This window comes from Ammospiza caudacuta, chromosome 4 (assembly GCF_027887145.1).
Source record: "Ammospiza caudacuta isolate bAmmCau1 chromosome 4, bAmmCau1.pri, whole genome shotgun sequence".
In the NCBI taxonomy this organism is placed as follows: domain Eukaryota; kingdom Metazoa; phylum Chordata; class Aves; order Passeriformes; family Passerellidae; genus Ammospiza; species Ammospiza caudacuta.
This window is the reverse complement of record NC_080596.1, coordinates 59511706-59531529: the sequence shown is the minus strand read 5'-3', so window position 1 is coordinate 59531529 and position 19824 is coordinate 59511706. Positions and strand designations below refer to the sequence as shown.

The following is a 19824-nucleotide window of genomic DNA, read 5'->3' as shown; positions in this document are numbered from 1 at the left end:
TAGTTATACGTACTTTTGAGGAAAGAATGACTATTATTTGAATGCATTTATTACCAGTTGAGCCATCCTAATCTCTAGATACCTCTTGGGCTTAGAAAAATATGCATTTTTACAGGAAAATATTTTTTATAATCCTTAAAATAAATTTCTTGCACAACAGTGTAATCTAAAAAATACTCACAATGGGAGTGAAGTTAGGAAAACACTACCACCCATTAAATCCCCACCCTCCTGTTGTCCTGGAGCATTAGACAAGGTTTTGTTGTAGCCTCCCTTAATTTGACCCCAGGAGCTAATATCATTGACTTGAGTTCACTTCTCCTGGTAGGAACACTCAGTGTAGGAGACTTTGCTTGGAAGAGTGACTCATAGACAAACAATAATGCTCCTTCCATGACACCTATGATGGATCATTCAAAGTTCACAACTAACTGTTTCACAAAGAGGAGGCTGCTTCAAGACAAATTGTGAGATGGCTCTTAAATAAATCTACCTCATGCAAACTTAGTTGACCTTATTGCTCCAAACTGGACCAAGAAGCCAGAAACATCATGAGTGAGAGAGATATTTTGTTGATACCAGACACAGTAAGTCTGTTTTCAGGCTTGACAGCTGACGTGAAGCACAGAAGCTCCGGGTCTCCTTTCACAGACACCACTTGTACCCTTGGCCACAGCCATCACGCCCAGGAACTTGCTCTGCTTTGCAGCAGCAACAGCAAGGTGAGGCTTCAGCCCACACAAATAATCAGAATAAAACTGGTGTATTAGAACATGGATTTTTTTTCTTAGGAGATTTTCCTAGATATATCACTCTACAGCTTGGATAATACATGGACCTAGCACTGCTACCATTTCTGTAGGTGAAATCGGCCCTTTCACAAGTGACATAGCATGTGCAGGATGAAAAACAGAACAACAGCTGGAAACCAATTCAGATTTGAAACAGCACTTGCCTCTTAGAGACACCAAGCATTGAATCATACCATCTAGGAAGTGTGAAATGGACCTCAAGAAAGGTTGAAATATAACCTTAGTACATGCTTTCAGTATTCCCAGTGCTGTCCTCAAAAACTTGGAGATACCAAGGTATCAAGGCATGTGAAGTGAGTCCTCCACTAACAGACAGCAGTCTGAATCCACATTTCTAAGCCTGGTCTGCTTCTGTGCAAACCTAAAAACCCACATAGTCCTGGGCTCCCTGATTCCTGGGTCCTGCCCAAGCCTGAAATCTGCTGAGTGCACAAGTCAATCATTAAGTTACTATATTCTACTTTGGCCACAAAAGGGAAATAATGATAAGCTGCTTTTCTATGCAAAGCTACTTATTTCCAGGAATTCTGTAATACAAAAGAAAGGTTCAGGAATGAGGGGAAGAGGCTGACAGGGAAGGCAATGGTTTGTGCCTGTCACTCAACTCTACACATGGTTTGAATGTGTAGATGAGCAACTGCCTCTGCTTTCACAGTAGTTACAGTGCTATTCAAACTCTGCTAATTTAATTGTTTAACAAACTACCAATCTCTATTAAATGTAAGACAGTCTACAAAGGAGTCCTTCCTGCAGACACATGTGTTTAGCATAGTGCAGCAATCAGCAGGATTGGCCTGGTCCCCTCACTGCTTTTCTGGTGCAGGTTTGAAGCAGATCTTGTTTATTGTTCTTTTTTGCAAACCTCTGTGAGATCTTTGAAGTGGTTGGGCTCCTTGAGCCAACAGGCCCTGTGCTGCACCTGGTGTGAGGCAGACTGAACAGCTCCAAAGTTAAACAAACAGCAATCCCAGCTGAGGATGGTGTATGAGTTACAGATAATGGCAGCCAGGGCAGGCATGGTCCATCCAAAGCAAACTCTGTGTTGTCTTAACAAAGCAATTTAGAGGTGCATTTGCTATTCAGACTGGTCTGCTGTGTTTAAACAGAGACTCTGGTCTTTAACACACACATACACACGTGTGTGTAAATATGTACATATGAAAGAATCCTTTACAGGATGTGTTCAGAGGAGCATCCCTGCAACTCCCTGCTCCTTTTCCCAGATTCATCATGCTTTTTAATATTGCTATCATGCCTTGCTATAAACCACACTTAAAAAAGCTCATAACTGAGGCTTTTGTTTCCTTACAATCAAATCAACACTGATTGACTCAAGGAAATCAAGTGACAAGCACATTCAAGTATTCAAGAGCATAATACCAATTTCAAAACATAGTATATGTATGCAAGTCTGGTAAATGATTGTTTTTAAAAACTGATTTTAATCAGAGGAACTTTCTGCTCCTTCAAAGTTTTTCTTCTTTTCTTGTTTGAAAAGTATTTTTTTCCTTCTTCTTTTCTTGTCATATTACCAAGTTCAAAATACAGTAAATTTATTAAAATATAAATATTTCTAAAAGTCCAGTACTGTTATCACATCTTTTTTGTTGAGCTATCTCTTCTTCTTAATAGTAGTTCACAGAAAAATAGGTTACTTAAGGTGAGTTTTTACTCAGTCCTGTCATTGATCAGTCAAAAAAATCAACTTTGGGAATTTTGCCTGAACATCAATTTCAGAATTTGATCTTTGGATACTCAGCTTTCTGTTATGATAAATTATATCTACATTTCTCCATCTTAAGCGAGATGTGGATGGTAGAGCAAAGCTGTAGTAGAGTGACCACAGATCACACAGCCAAAGGAGAGGCTGAATGAGACAACAGACTAAACAGAGGTCCATGTATTTTCAGGATGAATTGAGCCTTTTTGTAATATTTAGGTTATTCTATGAGGATGTTTTTTATATGAATTCAAACCAAAACAAACTCCACATTTTCCCACTCCCCACCTGAACTTCCAATACCCTGTAAAATCATCCAAAACTGATGGGTTTTATCAGTATCTCTGTAAAACCATTTGGTCAGACATTTTCCAGGTTTTAGGTAATTTTTTAGTTAAATTGCCTACATACTGCCTTTTTTGAGAGAAAAAAAATACAATACATAATGTCATTGTTCTCACTTATTCTTCTCTCTTCTTTGTTGCTATTACTGAGGCACAGGGGTATGCAGGATAGTAAGAAAACAGAAGTACTTGCAAAACTGTTGAGCAAACATTCCTACCTCCAGCCTGGTCCTGTCCACATCCTTGGGCAATTTCACACGAACTCGGTTTGTTACAATAAGAGTTTCATAGGGATAAATCTGTTAAAAAGACAAGAACATATGAACTCCAGCTGAATCCAATTCTGTTGCATGGAAATGGTGGTATGAGGAACTTACTAAAAAATGGTACATACTTGCATCCTGATTTGACAAATATTTCACTGGGACAAAAATTAACAAAATGAAATAAAAGAAAGGAACCCATGTAACCTTGCTAGGAAGTGCTGAATCTGATTGTTCTTCCAGTGCTGGAAAAGCCCTTCTTACCTTGTATTCTGCAAAAGAATGAGAACAGGTTCAGAGTTTAGAATTTATAGCTGTTTTTTCGTGTAACCACAATGAACATTTAGGTACATCACAAATGTGCTATGCTACTACATTTCTCCCTTCTCAGTAGCTGTTGGATAACTGCATGCATAGTGAGAACTTGACCCCCATGCCCTAAAAGCCTATAACACTGTCTATTACCAAAGTAATTGTCCTGGAAATCAAAGGCTTATTACAGAAAATCCATCTCCCAATGCCATTGGGTTACACGGTGAGTATGTCTGGCAAAATTTGGGATCTCTTTTTACAGAAGGCTTATGTGCAGAGTTAAGTCAGTCTGTCATCCAAAACTCCTGCCCTTATTGTTCTTTACTGAAAATAGTTAAAATATATGGATTATTAAAGGCATGTCAGTTTGGAAACACAGATGAAAACCACTGAGATAATACGATATTACAAGATGCTGACACCCTGCACTTGGGCTGACTGTGCTGGGAATAACAATAGGGAAGAAAAGATGATTTGAGGATGTGGTAACAATGACTCCTGCATCTACACTAGCGCAAGGGAATTGTAGTTAGGTCAGTGTATGACTACATATGATATAACCACACAGTGTTATCTATTCACAATGGTGATTAAACACAACCAGGAGAGCCAAAATGTTTTCACAGACCTCTTTATGGTCTGAAATAAAATCAGAGATTGAGTCTACTTTTCAAAACCTTTACTTTAACCTATTCAAACATTGAGACAAAGATTTTTATTAACACAGAGTCATGAAGTGAAGCATTAGAATAAGATTTTTATAATGAGTTAAAGTGTCTTGGAAATAATATTTTTCAGCTCCTTTGAAAATTCCAACCCAACTTCCATATTACTTAAAACTGTAAAAAAAAGAAAATACTGCAAATAAATTCTGCATTTTGAACTCTGCACTTTTTAACCACACTGTAGCACAACCAAGAAGCACAATGGACTTTTTCCAAGTAGACTTGAAGGAAAGATTATCTTAAATTTCCTCCTGTCTTTGATATGAGACTAACACCACAAAGCTGTTGCCACATATCAAGGATCCTGCTGTTGACTCAGCCTGGTTGCACCACCCTATGATGCAAGACTCAAGCCTTTAGGTTGGGGTAAGTAAAAAATAATATTCTCTGTGATAAACATGACACTGAGCTGTGCCTCTGGCTAGTCATTATTATGTGAACTACAGGAAGAGCTCAGAATAGTAACCTTTATGGCAATATGTTAATTAAAATCCTCAAAGGGTGAAAACACAAGGAGAAATGATATTGCAAAAAAAATGTACCTTTCATCCCCCAGCTTGCATCCTGGTCCGTTTCATATTGGCCCATAGTTTCAGGCTGACAGAGAAAGAAAGAAGCAATGTAACAGCAAAATACACAAAAATCACACTCTGAATATTGTTGAGAGAAAAAAAGAAACACACAGAACCCAAATACAGATCCTTGTGTGAGAGAAAGAGAAATAAGTCTCAATCAAATTTGACCTAATTGCTCAAGTAAGCAAGGTAACACTGAAACTGTCACATGCTGATGTGTTACTGCCATCATCACAAATCTCTTCTGCTGCACTGCAACTTTTCTCCTTCTGCCTTCTGCTTCACACTGCTGATGCCACTGACCAGGGAGAACTCTACATGTACCATATTTGTGCTTTGTTTGAACCACTGTCTTCTTCCTTTGCTGACAAATGCTATGACAAAAAACAGTAGAGGAAATCAGAAAAGCACTATTATATGATTTTTTTTTCCCAAATCTCATTTTTGCCTGCTAGGGTATCAATGGTGTGCACAGCTATGCCCACAATAACCCGCAAGGCTCCTTGCTTGCTTTTGGGGTTTTATTTACGCAGCACTAGCATGGCTGATTAAAAATAACAAACCACAAAAGCTGGTATGAATGAACCTACAATCCAAACAGAGGACATCTATTCTGAGAGGAATTCTGGCCTCAAGGATTTGACCATGAGCAACCTTTTCAACTCTCATACAGGTTTGGGACTCTTTCTAAGGGACAGACGCTGCCATCTGCTGCTTTCCCAGCACACTGCAAGGCACCCTGAGCGCTCCGGGCTCGGGAAGCCTTGGGATGGCTTTGGTGCCTCACCAAAGCCTTGCTCACTTCGGGTTACTGGCAACACCTATTCTGAACGGTCAGAAAAACCTCTTGACTCACAGGTGGGATTCGTTTTTTATGGACCCTTTTAAATTTCTAAATGTTATTTGACAAAATTTCAGTGTCATTCCTTTCTTCAGAGAAGAATTCAAGAAACCAGGTATTGAAGCAACACAGACATAGTTAGTCCTGTAATATTAACTCAAAGGGATGGACATTTCAGCAGCTACTGAAAAATCCATTTAGCCACTCCTTGATAATTTCTTTCTTATAGCTCCTTCCAAATGACTCTCACTTTGACTCTTGTCACTGGGGAAGTTCAATCCTCCTCATATGATTTTGCAGGTTTCATATCTTCCTTTGGAGTAAGAAGGGAATTTGATCGAGGTCCTCTCCATGCAATTTGGACACAAATCAATTCTTGAAAAGGTAGATGCACAGGCATCTATGTATTGCTCACTACTATAAACCATAGTGGTTTTTCACCTAATAGTATAAGCCCTGAACTGAGAATCCATAATGCTAGATGTCAGACAGGCCACATTGTCAAAGCTTACTTTTTAATAAAGATTAATAAAAGTTGCAAAGAAGGATTAAAAAATAATTTGGAGTCCGTTCTGATCATAATTTGGTTAGACAACTTTCTTTCTAGATTGCTCCTTGTCATTCAATCTTCATTGATCCCTCCCTGCCTTAAAATTACAATGGCTGTGTGTGAATACACACACCCCACAGACACACACATTTACACTAGAAAAAACAGAACAGATATTTCAAGGAATGCAATGGATGTGGGGTGTTCCACCTTTGCTCTAAGATCATTAGTTGCCTAATTATAGGCCTGTCTCTATCATTAATTCAAGCTATCCTATGACTAGTATGTGCAGCCTGTGCAGATTTTAGATCTTTGTTTGTTTTGGGAGGAGAATCAAGATTCCCAGTGCTCATGATGCACACAATTAAAAGGAGAAGCCTCAGTCAGTCTCACTCTTGCAGAAAGACAAACTGCAACCCACTTAGGGAATGAATCTGTCAGACAGGGCTGGCAGCCAAAACACCTTTGAAGTGTTATTACTGTGTAGATTTTTAACTAGTTACTGAGCTGTCTGCTTATGAGACCTTATTCCCTGGAGAATGGATTTAGATGTGTACCTACCTGATGTAAGCCATTCTTTCCATAGCCAGGTAGAGAAGCAGACTTAGAATATGGAAATCCTGTAAAAGACATAATATACAGCTAAATCTTCCACAGCCTACTAAAACAGGGAATCCGAGAAAACATCCAGAAACAGCAATTACAAGATCAATGCAAATATTCTATCAATGAGATGAGATATAACTGACCTATGCTCATCTTTTCTCCATATTTCATGCACATGAACATGTGTAGCAATATCTAGAAAGAGCAGCATGCCAGGGGCACAATGTGGAGGGAGTTGTGGGGTGAAATCTCTGCCTTCCAGATTGGTGTTAAATCAGAACTTGAAATTGGGAATAAAGGGACTTAGATCATCACTTCTGAATGTGCTATATGAGTTCTGGGTTATGGTTTTGTTTCTTAAAAAAAGATGGGTTGATACCCTACCACTTGAAAAAATAAAAACTTTTTTCTTTTCCCTGTAAAACATCTCTTGGAAAAATGCAGAAATGAAGATACAGCAGTGGATAAAGTAAATCAGACAGAGTATATACACCCAAATGAAAGAAAGTTTTAAGATGGAGAAAACTGGCAAAGTAGTGTTACCATGAATAAATGATGTGATACAGTGATGAAACTGAGTGTGGTCATTATGAGACAACTGAAATGCCTTAATTTTAGTATTATGACTCTAATAAGAAAGTTTAAAAGTTAAACAATAGAAGAACAAACACACGTGTAACAAACATTCCTGACTCCAGTATAGGACATTATGTAAAACTGGTGCAAAGAGTTACAGCAGTCAGATGGCTCAAAGAACTGAATATACAATACTTCTTTCTGTCAAAATTGTTAGCAGTCTCTGTCCAAAGAGGAATGCAGGAAGGGAATCCAGACCCCACTGGATTAATAAATACCCTAATGAGATTATTAGGAATAAGCATGCAGAAAGAAAAAGCAAAAGATGGATCAGCATAGAGCTCAAAATGTGCTGAGATAAACTGAAAACTGCCAGAAGTCAAGCTGAGCTAAACACTGAAAATGATATTAAAACAAATAGCAAAAGTTTCTCCAGCTATCCAAATAAAAAGAGAACAAGGCAAGAAGAAATGGGATCAGTGGGAGTTGCACTGTGTCAGTGCTCAGAACCCAGCAAAGGTGAAAGACAGCCCAGGTAGGGCTTGAGCACTGAAGGAGTATTTCATCCAGGGAACACAAAGGGCAGCAATGAGCAAGGACGAAAAGCTAAAGGAGTAAGGGTAGGCCAGTGAATCACTGTCATGATGGGAAAAAAAATTCAAAGCACTGAATGTACTTAAACAGGGAGCAACAGGCTCACATTGCATTGCAAACCAAATGCCTCCTACCATTAGAGAAGGGCAACTACAGTTCTTATACTTGAGAGAGGAAAAAACAACAAAACAAAAACCTTATAATTGCCTGTTATGTGAACGGTAGCGCCAGCAGAGAGCAAAGAGTAAAATAATACCTGTGCAACAGAATGCCTGTATCTGCAACAAAGCTGCCATCTCTGCTCCTGCCTGGAAAAAGCTGCTATGTTGGACATCAGTGTGCAGATCAATCTTTTGGCTACAGAGAAGATGGGCGAGTGAGGTTTGTTCTGTCGCTAAATAACCCTCGGTCACCGAGGAGCATTGCCCCAAGGTAAAGAGGAGTTGGCAGCAGAGCCAGGTGGGCGCGGAGCTGGCCTGGAGCTGTCAAGCTGAGCCGAAGCTGCCCAGGAACTGGCCTGGAGCTGCCTCGGAGCTGCCGGGCTGAGCCGGAGCTGCCCAGGAGCTGGCCCGAAGCTGCCGGGCTGAGCCGGAGCTGGCTCGAAGCTGCCCCGGAGCCGGCCTGGAGCTGGCGGGCGGAGCCGGAGCTGCCCCGGGGCCGGCCTGGAGCTGGCGGGCGGAGCCGGAGCTGCCCCGGGGCCGGCCTGGAGCTGGCGGGCGGAGCCGGAGCTGCCCCGGGGCCGGCCTGGAGCTGGCGGGCGGAGCCGGAGCTGCCCCGGGGCCGGCCTGGAGCTGGCGGGCGGAGCCGGAGCTGCCCCGGGGCCGGCCTGGAGCTGGCGGGCGGAGCCGCAGCCGCAGCGCCGGCGACACCGCGCGGCCGCCCGGAGCAGCGGAGCGCAGAGCGGAGCCCGAACGGCCCAAGCACAGCACTGAGAGCCGCTGATCCGGCTCCGCTCCTCTGTGGTTGGACACTGTTTGAACAGGTACCCGCTGCAGGGGTACGGCTCCTGCTTCGTCCAGGCTGAGGCTGCCTCTCAGCACATCATGGACACATCAACAGCAAGGGTTACACGCCTTCCTAGATGATGGCTGCTTCCTAAATACTCAACACTTAAAATCATGAATTATGGTAAATGATAAGCTATTACACATCTGCATATACAGAAACAAGACCCATTTTCACAGGTGGATGTCAGGAGATGCAAGCTCCACTCCTGCCTGTTGATTGCACAAGCCTCACACTGATGTGCTGTTAGTTGTGTTCTTCTGGGCATTTAAGTAATGTAATGTGGAAAAATTTCTTCTAGAGCAGAACAACCCTACTCTGGTTTGCTCAGAGGCTGGACAGAAAAATGAAGAGCTTTTTGCTCAGTTTATCTGGAAACATCACTACCAATTCACAGCCTGCTAACTCCCTCCACTCTGTATGTAACCACTTGGCACCAAACCTATGCCTAAAAAGTTTATTTTCTCTGATAGTCATTGACTATGCCACGGGACGGGGCTGAAAGCCAGAGTTCTCAAGCAGAAATGCAAGAGGTAGAGATGCTACTCTTCTGTGGCCAATGGGGGGCATATGACAGACTATGAACATTCAGAACTAAATAGGGAAACACTGAATAGAAAAGGAATTAATTAGGATGTCCACAGGTATTAAAACAGTCAGGTAAGTGAATAAAAGCATAAGGAAAGGCATAAATTTCAGGAAGACAAAACTTCCTCTGTCATTTCTGTGTAGTTGCTAATTGGGTAATGGAGTCAACTTTCATGAGGGACAGAGAAATGCTGATAAAAAGCAATGGAAAATGAACTACAGAACCTATATTGGCACAAATGGGATATTCACCCTGACAGAGAGGTGTGAATTATCTATTGCATTTCTAGTTTTAACAGTTCCACATTCCCAAGATAATCAAAAATATTAAAGAAGTGCCAGTATAGCAGAGTGACAGATATAGCAACATTCTCAGAGGAAAAAACGAACCCCATATGTTGTTCCTGTATAACAGTTCTTGGTGTGCTACATACTCCTCCCTGCTGAAAATCTGCACTTAAGGACTGGTCTCTCAAAACATGTGTAGAAGAGCATCAGATCTACTCCATAAAGCTTCCAGACATACCCCATGTGTGTATGACAATGAAAGGTTTCAAAGGTGCTCATTTGTGGGCTACGATTTACAGATGTTAATCAGATGTTAGATGGTCAGACTCAGTTTCCCCTGCACAGGGAATCCTGCAGTACACCTTTGTGATTTCCAGTGAGGATTAAGTTAACAAATTCCTTTAAGCTAGCCCAGTGAGACTGGTGATGATCTAAAATAAGTTTTCTTCTTTATCTTGTTACAGCCTTGTGACAGACTTTGTAGCATCTGTTTTTCCTCTTCCTTGCATAGCTAAGCCATAATTTCCTTAATATAAGTTGATGGAGCCAACTATCACATTACCAAAATGCCCACAACACTGAGATCCTAGCCCTGCTGCCAGACATGCCTTGCATTGGGTGCATTCTTTTGGAAAACTGCTTCCCCAGCTTGCTTACCCTGGATGACCTGCTACTGCAGCATGGGGTAAAGTGGAGAAGGCAAGGAGAGTAATGTCCCAGTTATTTCTTAGAATTCGCTAAACTTATTTTTTGTCACGTATGTAACTCTAAAGTGAAATTCAGGCCCAATAGTAATGCTTCTGACTTGCTGAAATGTGTAATAAGAAATGTGAAGAACATGCTTTTGGTACTGACAGCTAGCATGGGAATAATTCAATTACAGAATTATTCCCTTTCCCACCTGGAATATTTCTGTGACCTTATAACTGAGAGTGATAACAAAAAAAAAAAAAAGGCTAAATTAATCTCTGGAGCAAGGAAATCTTGATAGAGAAGGAATGGCTCCATCAATATTCAAAATACAGAGTTTGTGTCAGGGACTAATAATTAGCACAAATGGAAAATCTGCTTGATACACTACCATCCTGTCTACTGAATATAGGTATCATATAAAAAATGGGCACTTTTATGAGAAGTGGGTTTTTGTGGTAAGGAATCTCTGCTCTCCAAAGAGACAACAGTTCATTTACACAGCCAGTGCTGTGTCACTGATATATTTTATGAAAAACCCCTTTGCCAGGGTCTTTTATCCTGAGAAGCAGGGAAGTTTCAGCTTCTCCATGTTTTGCTACTTTGGAATGTGATTTGGAGAACTGTTTACTCAGCATGTGAATGGTTTTTACTTGATGACCAATGACAGCCAGCTGTGTCGAGGCTGTGAGCAGTCACAAGATTTTATTATTCATTCCTTTCTTTGCTAGCCTTCTGATGTCTCCTTTCTCTATCCTTAGTACCGTTTTAGTGTACCATTTTCTTTTAATATAATATATATAGTAAAATAACAAATCAGCCTTCTGAAACACAGAATCAAGATTCACATCTCTTCCCTCATCCTGGGAACCCTCAAACACCACCACAATGCTGCTCCTTTCACTAATAAGAAACTACAAATAGTTTCACCATCAAAGTCTGGAGGCAGTGAATGCTCACAAACCATGGCACAACAGACAGATGGGTGTAGTTATGGCAGAGATAGGCACAGAGGCAGCCAGGGAGCTGTGAGCTGGGCTGCAGCACTAACAGGGAGCAGAGTCCCTGGGTGCAGCACAAACAGGGAGCTGGGTGCTGGGTGCAGCACTAACAGGGAGCTGGGTGCCTAGGTGCAGCACAAACAGGGAGCTGGGTGCATGGCTGCAGGACTAACAGGGGGCTGGGTCCCTGGGTTCAGCACTAACAGGGAGCTGGGTGCAGCACTAACAGGGAGCTGGGTGCCTGGGCGCAGCACTAACAGGGAGCTGGGTGCAGCACTAACAGGGAGCTGGGTGCAGCACTAACAGGGAGCTGGGTGCCTGGGTGCAGCACTAACAGGGAGCTGGGTGCCTGGGTGCAGCAGCTGGGTGCCTGGGTGCAGCACTAACAGGGAGCAGAGTCCCTGGGTGCAGCACTAACAGGGAGCTGGGTGCAGCAGCTGGGTGCCTGGGTGCAGCACTAACAGGGAGCTGGGTGCCTGGGTGCAGCACTAACAGGGAGCTGGGTGCCTGGGTGCAGCACTAACAGGGAGCAGAGTCCCTGGGTGCAGCACTAACAGGGAGCTGGGTGCCTGGGTGCAGCACTAACAGGGAGCTGGGTGCCTGGGTGCAGCACTAACAGGGAGCTGGGTGCCTGGGTGCAGCACTAACAGGGAGCTGGGTGCCTGGGTGCAGCAGCTGGGTGCCTGGGTGCAGCACTAACAGGGAGCAGAGTCCCTGGGTGCAGCACTAACAGGGAGCTGGGTGCCTGGGTGCAGCACTAACAGGGAGCTGGGTGCCTGGGCGCAGCACTAACAGGGAGCTGGGTGCCTGGGCGCAGCACTAACAGGGAGCTGGGTGCAGCAGCTGGGTGCCTGGGTGCAGCAGCCCCCTGGTGCCCCAGCACTCACGGCAGTACGGCGTGGCCGTGCCCTCCTGCGCCCGGTCGCTGCCAGCGGTGAGTGACAGCGAGCGCGTCTCCGAGTCCGGGGAGTTGGTTCTGGTCTCCAGATCCCCTTTCAGGATCAGCCAGCTGCTCTTGAGCTGCAGAGAGGAAAAGGCTGTTACAGGATACAGGATTTAACACCTGGAGGCAGTTCTCCTACCTCGGCTGTCTCACATGCCTTGAGAGCTGCGTGTCTGTTAATGCTCACTGACGCTCGTACCATCCTTTATCAAATTACAAAAGCTGACTACATGGTGAATAAGACATCACAGCTACCAGAAACTTTTAATTTTCAGCTGGGCTGAGGATAGTTTCTCTGTTCATGAAGCTGCCCACTGTGCTCCACTTTAGAAGATGCCCTATGTAATTTTCTTATAATTAATCTGCTCTTGACATTTTTCTTCTAGGTTGATATGCACCCTATGTCTGCAGGATTAGCTGAATCACCAATGTAGATATTGAGACCCAGTGAAAATCCATAGTTTATTGCTCTTAATCTCAATATCCCTACTTCTCTTTACTGTAGAATGTACATTCTAAACTCTTTGGGTGAGAGATTAAGCTTTTCTATGTCTTTTTGGAAAGACCTAAAAGTAGTAATGATTATTTCAATTATTTAAAAGAATACCTTTACATATGAATGTGTTTTAAAAACCAGTTACTTCAAGAATGATCAATACTTCCTTTTGTTCTTTTTGATCATTACCTTCTTACTGTCCTGATCCAAGCTTCCATCCTCCCCTTCTGATCTTCTTGCTGCTGTAAGATTAAATTAATTTAAAAAATTTGAACAGAATGCATCTTATTTTTTGTCTTCTGTTTTGACTGTAGTTATGTTCCAAATATTTTTAAGAGGGGAGAAAAATCAATTTAAAAAAACAGAGTTTGACAGAAAATTTGATGTATAGAGCTATGGATTCACATAATTAACTGAAATAATTTTGAAAGTATTACAGTAATCCTCGTCCTTCATGTATACTGTGAATTTTGAGAATCTATTCCTGCTGGATTTTGAACTTGCATTTCAGGAATAAACTACTTTTGGGGAATGATTGGTGGGAAAAAGAATTGTACATCATAACTTAGGGACAAATTTCTAAGGCCACCACTCACAGGGAAGCCACTTCCCCCTTCTGTGCTACAATGACCATGAAAGTACAAGTAGTCACACAGATATTTTGTAGTCAGCACACCTGGGTCTCCTGGGATCCCAAAGAGGGCAGACAACCATGGTAAAGAAAATTTTGAAAAAACTTGGCATTGCCTCTTTATAAAATATGCATGAGAGATTGTGTAAGACTCTAAAATTCAAAATTCTTGACCAACCAATTTTTATGACTGTATTTTCCTCTTCTGCCCATATTGTCCTGTTAAAGAATGTTTCCCAAAAAAAGTTGCTGATGTTTTACCATTGGGTTATTTCCTTGTAACTTTCCAACTTCCTGAGAAGAGAACTGAAAACCTCAAAGCTCCTCATTAGATAGTTCCCAACCCTTGAATGTGTTTGTCCTTGTCTTTTATTTCCCAGGGTATTGTTCCAGACACCAAGTTACACTTGAGAATCTTACACAAAGTTTTGTGCCAAATTTCACACAATTTCAGGTAAGTTCTTAAAATTTGAGCCCTACTTGCCTTTGTAGCCCTCTGGGTAGTCTGGGAGAGTTTTAATGGTGCAAAACTGGAATAATGGAAGGACATAGCATAAATTTAAGCCCATGAGAAATTAATGTGAAAAGGGGGTTGTCTGCAGTGCCTGAGAAAAATGGCCCTGTGCAATGCAATGTAGACAGAAAATGTAATTATTATTAAGAGAAAGAGTACAATAAGGTAAAAGTTAAGGCTCAGATGAGATCCTTAGAGACAGAGATGGAGAGGAGATTAAACTGCACCATTAGAAATGCTGGAAAACTCCCAGCAAGCTGGGAAAAACTCTGCCCTCTCCAGTTCTCCAGCCATCATGTCTGCAGAGGATCTGCCCCGTGCCTAAACAACACAGGCAAAAGGCCACCACCAAAAGTATTTCAGTGTTATTTTGATGCAATTTCTGGTGCCTTTGCACAGCTCACATCCAGACCTTAACTGGTTTTGCTGAGGAGGTGGTAGATAAAAAATGACAAATTGCCATAAGGGAAATATCTGTAGGTTAGAGGTGAAAGTCTGGAACTGTAGAGGGTTTGGCTGCTTCCTCTCACTTCCATTTAGTGTGGGAAAAAAAAAAAAAAAAAGAAGCTGGGTTACAAAATGTGAACCGCATTATGAAAAAGGTTTTCACAGTTATCTCATAGCACTCTGACAAGGGTATTTCCCCATGATGGCAAGCTGCTTCTCTGAGGAATAAAATAGGAAAGAATATTCAAATATGACAGATGATGAATAAAGTCCCTACTCTGCAAAAAGGACCTAAACCTGGTTCACAGATATTTTAGGAGCACACCCTAAACTGCAAGTCAATAAGTTATTCCAGGTTATGTGAACAGATCTGGCTCTCATTAAATCAGAAATCCTTATAGAGGATCTGATGCATTTCTGTAAATTTTATTTTTGTTCCAAGACATTGATGTTTTCAAAGGAAAAACACCCCATGCTTGATTCAAGATTTCTATTCAGAAATTTCAAGAAAGTTCCAAAAGATCTTGACAGCATCTGCCTTCAAAGAGATGCAGAGGATTTACAGCCAAAGTCAGTGAGGGCCATGAAGGCCAGCCCCTCCCAAGTTCCTGAGAAGGCTTCGTGTAACACATTGCTGGCAGATAAATCCAAGTTCTCTGAATTTCATCAGTACTAAGCATTGGCTTCACCACTACAAGGGATACTCTGTTCTGAATCCCAACGTGATTTCCAAACTTTTTTAGTAACTTTGAATAATGTTCAAATATTTCTAAAACACAAATACACACACACACAACCATGCAGGCTCCTACACTCTTCACTCTCCAGCCCCAGCTCTGAGCCTGATCTCTTGCATGTCCCATTCTTCCCCCACCTTCTTCTCATTCTGAAGTTGGTTGTTTATAATAGAAACACAGAAGCTGTGGCTATAGCAAATCTGTTGGGTGCTGATGTAACTAAAATCTTTTAAACCAAACGTTTTGGAAGAGCTTCTTGCACTTCTTGTTTTAAAGAACATTTTTGTGCTTGTTTGTTCAAACTTAGTCTCTTCAACAAAGGAATGTTATCTGGCTCCTTTTCAGCATGAATTAGTTCAGTGTCCCATTAGCTTGAGGAGCTGAATCATCAGCTGCTCATGTGTTCATGCTTTAGGCTGGGAGTCCTTCCAGAACAAAAAAAATAAATATTTTTAAATTTGATATTCATTAGTATTATTTTTATTGGAAGGAAAGTTTATTGATTTTTGTTGTTGTTTCGGAATATTATGGTTTTTGGGGATTTTTTAGTTAGAGTAAATTATGTTTTGTCCTCTGTCAGGAAAAAAAAAATTATTTCCAAACACAATCTTTCAGAATGTCTATAATCTAGAAAAGAAAGTTTAAAACATATATTCTTGTTAACCTATTGTGATTGCTGACTTGCTACTTTAATTCTCTGCTCACTTCAGTGATTACAAGGACAACTCCATACAGCAGTGCAAAACTGACATAATTCAGACTTTGACAGACAGCAAACTGATATAAAAATGCCCAGCCTGCAAATATAAAGCTGTTGCTTAGAATCCTCTTTAGAAACCAAAAGTATCTATAAAATTAAGTTGCACAGACAGGATACAGGATATTCAGAGTCCTAACATCAGCTTCTGTAAATGAGTGAAACTATGCTGACTTACACCGGATGATTGTTACTTTGCATTTGTTCATGATTTTTCCAAACACCATTATAATATTAAACTTTTTTAGCTGTCTGTCTTTCTTTTTTTTTTTTGCTCAGCCTGAGAAGTTACATGTAATGATTTATATTGAGGACCAGCACAGAGAGGCAGGAGAGGGCAAACAGGGCATGGAACAGCAGTCAGGGTGTAGCACAACACTTTGTGTGGCACTTATTAGCAGCTCTGAATCACCACAACATATCAAAATACCAGTATCCCACTTCTGGAGAACTTACTGTATCCTCCGACATCATGTTGTGCTATTTTATGCTATTTAATTTTCAAATCACTTTTTCTCCTTTTCTATTTGAGGTTATAGGGGCATAATGAAATGCAAAGACTACAGCAAACAAATTTGGGAGTCAACACCTATTTTTTGCAAAGACACATAGATAAAACTGCAACAGAGAAAAGCAGACTGTACCATGCTGTTTGTAGATAGGAGGTTTCCTATAGATGTTATCTTTTATGCCAGTGTCTGAGGAAGAGGAAAGAGAAAGGAAAGAATGAAAGAGTAAGCAAGAAGTTCAGACCACACTGCTGGTTTCCTCTCAGCAACAGTAACAATGCAAAAACTTCAGCAAAAACTATGCATTCATTCAGTGGTTTGCCATTGACTGGTTATTAAAAGAAGATGGAACTTTATCCATCGTATGCCGAAAACCTTTATACCTACCTGTGCAACATAATCCCCCTAAGTCCCTCAAAGTGCTCTAAGACAACTTGAGTGGCATCCATTGGGTGATATGTAGGTGGTTTCATCTGCACTACCAGAATATACTTCATAATCAGCAAAAAAGAAACTGGCACACTTGCCACTATTGAAAATTCATATAGGAGTACAGCAGACTACTACAACTGTCACACTTGGAAAAGGATTTTCTCCATTATTTATAAATAAAGTGTACATGTTCAGGTATGAATGTTTATACTGTAAATACAAATTATTCTTTTAGGAAATCCTATAATTTGTCTTTATTTTGAATTGTATAGCTAACTTGGCCTTCCAGGAATTTTCTGGAAGCACTCAGAGCCACAGTCTAGGGCTCCCAAATCACAGACATCAGATTTACTCAGTACTGTGGCAGATAGAATTCCTAATTGTGGTCTGTTTACAGAAACATTAACCACAGAAGCTAAATGTGAATAAACAAAGGATTACAGTGAGGATGTAGATGTGTTTAGCAGTCAAAAAGCTAAATGGTGTGGATGTAACTTTAACGTGCTTGTTGACTGAACCTGAAAACAGTAGAGTACGTATACAGAGATTGTCACAATGAACCCCCTGCAGTTCTCAGGTCTTCCAGCTTCTTTTAAAGTTTATGTTACTATTACTTAAATGCAGATAACAGACTGATAAGAAAAAGAAAAATCAACAACCAAAAAACAAAAACCCCTTCAGTCATTCCTCCTGCACACAAATTCAGTACATCTATGCAGTTATGGCACTATAAATCATAGGATCTTAGAATCATTAAGCCTGTAAAAGACATCTAAGATCATCTAGTTCAGCCACTAACCCAGTGCTGCTGTAACTTTGTACTGTTGGTAACATTTTTCATTCCGTTCCTTCTGTAAAGCAACTTTTTTTAACATATAGGTACACGAGCACACAGCTTTCTTTTATTTCTGAGAAGAAGTTTAACAACAGATATTCACTTAGTAGATATTTTCTCTTTCTGCACTTCAAAATTCACAAATCAATGCCAAAAAAAAAAAAAAATTACATTCAGAAGAGAACAAACAAGTGCTAGAAATTGAAGATCAAAAGCTAAGCAGTTAATGCCTACCTGGAATATGGAAATGCCTAGGAGCCTGCTGATAGACAGAAGGTGAAGATTTGCTGTCAGAGTACATGGATAAGCTTGGAGTGCTCCGACCACTTTCACTGCCTCCAAGGGGAAGAGCAAAGAAAGCAGATAAAAGAAAAATGGAAAGCAAAGTAGAGTATTTCAAGCATAAAAGCTTGTTCAGAATGACTTGTTAATCCAACAGTTTCAAATATATGTTTTTGTAAAACCCATTCTTTTTCAACATATTATATTGTCTCAGACTCCTAACAACTCATCAAAAATTACTATCTGATAGATATCAGATTAAGATGCCCCACTTTGAAGTGAAAACTTCTCTTTTAATGATGCTTTAAAAAAGAAAATCAAAGGATAAGAACATCCAGAATCTTGCCATGTGTTTTGCATAGCCTTAACTGAATAATCTATTGATCAAGTGTTTTAAACGTTAAATGCTATGGCTCGTAGCCTGCCCCTGAAACTAGTAATACATAATTCAGTAGTGTTTAAATTATCTCAAAGCAGGACCAGACAAAAATATAAACATTATGGTTAAGTCAAAAAATCCTGCATATATCAGTGACAAAAATAGATGTTGAAATTCGGCTTTCAATTGCAAACTTTCCCCACAGGTAACATGCCACAGCATTTTTATGCAAACAAGGTTGGATTATCAAGTCATGGATCTATAATGCCATAGTCACTTCACCAAATTCCAAGACACACATAGGATTTTTCCTTATTCATTTTTCCTCTTCTTTTTTCAAATGCTCATTATGTGTCATTCATCTCCTCCTGGTTTATTTCCCTGAAGCACACTCTATGGCATTATAGTGCTGCTTGGCAAACAAAAAAGTAAAGCTCTACTTTTTTGGGACTTGTAAAATCCTTTTAGTTTACAGCACTGTTAAGCAACTGGAAGCAAACATGACATTTATTCTTACATCAAATGACTGTTAATTTGCTGTTATTGTTTTAGTGTGGATGAAATTTAATGGCTGGTAATGATGATGGCGTAGCAAGTTTCTCTGGGGTAAAGAAAGTGCAGCAGCTCAGGGCATGAGTTGCGCCTTCATGAAGGGGATGTTTCATAACCACAGAGCTGCTGGGTTTCCAGAGCTGGCAAGGCCATGCCTGAGGATGGTCTCTGCGGACACACAGTGGGGGCATGGCCACCCCACTGCCGCCAAAGCCAGCCTTGCCATGCACCACTGAGGCCAAGGGGACAGTGCCACCCAGCTCAGTGGGAGCAGAGACAGGACAGACAAGGTCAGAACAGTGTGCTGTGTTATCTCATGACAATACACTGACTAATCCATCCTAATTTTTGCGTCTGTTGTGTTCAGAGTAGACCAAAAATTAAACCTCAAAAGCTGTTCAGCTGTGACCACTCAGCGATTTCTCGTTGGAAAAGTGTAATCTGGGATGTTGAGAGACTGAAATCCCAACTACAGCTGCTGATGGCCTATGGTCTCTCCAAAATGTTAAGAAAATTATGGAATTCCTAAGAATCTGGTGCATTACCATGAGTTTGAAGGCAAGTAGTCCTCAGACAAGAAACCAGACAGTTATTCAGTTTCTTGATTCCTACTTTGCCCTTGGAAAATAGTGGGGACAGGTTTTCACTCCACCGTTATGAATTACCCCTTTCTTTGCTGCTTGCTGCCCAGATTCCTGCCTATCCCTATTAAATAGAAGAACCCTGAATGGCACTGGTAGATACCTACTAAAATAAGGTCCATTACACCTCCAAAGTTCTTAAAATTTTTGTAATGCTCTTCACTCAGATTTGATATTGC

The 19824-nt window shown here is 41.0% G+C and overlaps 1 protein-coding gene across 8 annotated transcripts in view; it reads right to left on the bottom strand.

The window, feature by feature from the left end:
* The window catches only part of ABLIM2 (actin binding LIM protein family member 2), a 130690-nt gene that overhangs the window by 10552 nt on the left and 100314 nt on the right, over window positions 1-19824 (bottom strand). For 6 of the 8 annotated variants that reach the window (XM_058804211.1, XM_058804213.1, XM_058804212.1 and 3 more), the window contains 8 exons: window positions 18026-18127; window positions 16660-16713; window positions 13119-13171; window positions 12378-12510; window positions 6704-6762; window positions 4719-4773; window positions 3347-3411; window positions 3095-3175 (listed from right to left, as the gene is read on the bottom strand). In XM_058804211.1, coding sequence (XP_058660194.1) covers window positions 3095-3175; window positions 3347-3411; window positions 4719-4773; window positions 6704-6762; window positions 12378-12510; window positions 13119-13171; window positions 16660-16713; window positions 18026-18127 — 602 coding nt within the window. The remainder of the gene's footprint in view (window positions 1-3094; window positions 3176-3346; window positions 3412-4718; window positions 4774-6703; window positions 6763-12377; window positions 12511-13118; window positions 13172-16659; window positions 16714-18025; window positions 18128-19824) is intronic. The other 2 variants (XM_058804215.1, XM_058804216.1) reach the window with 1 other exon arrangement.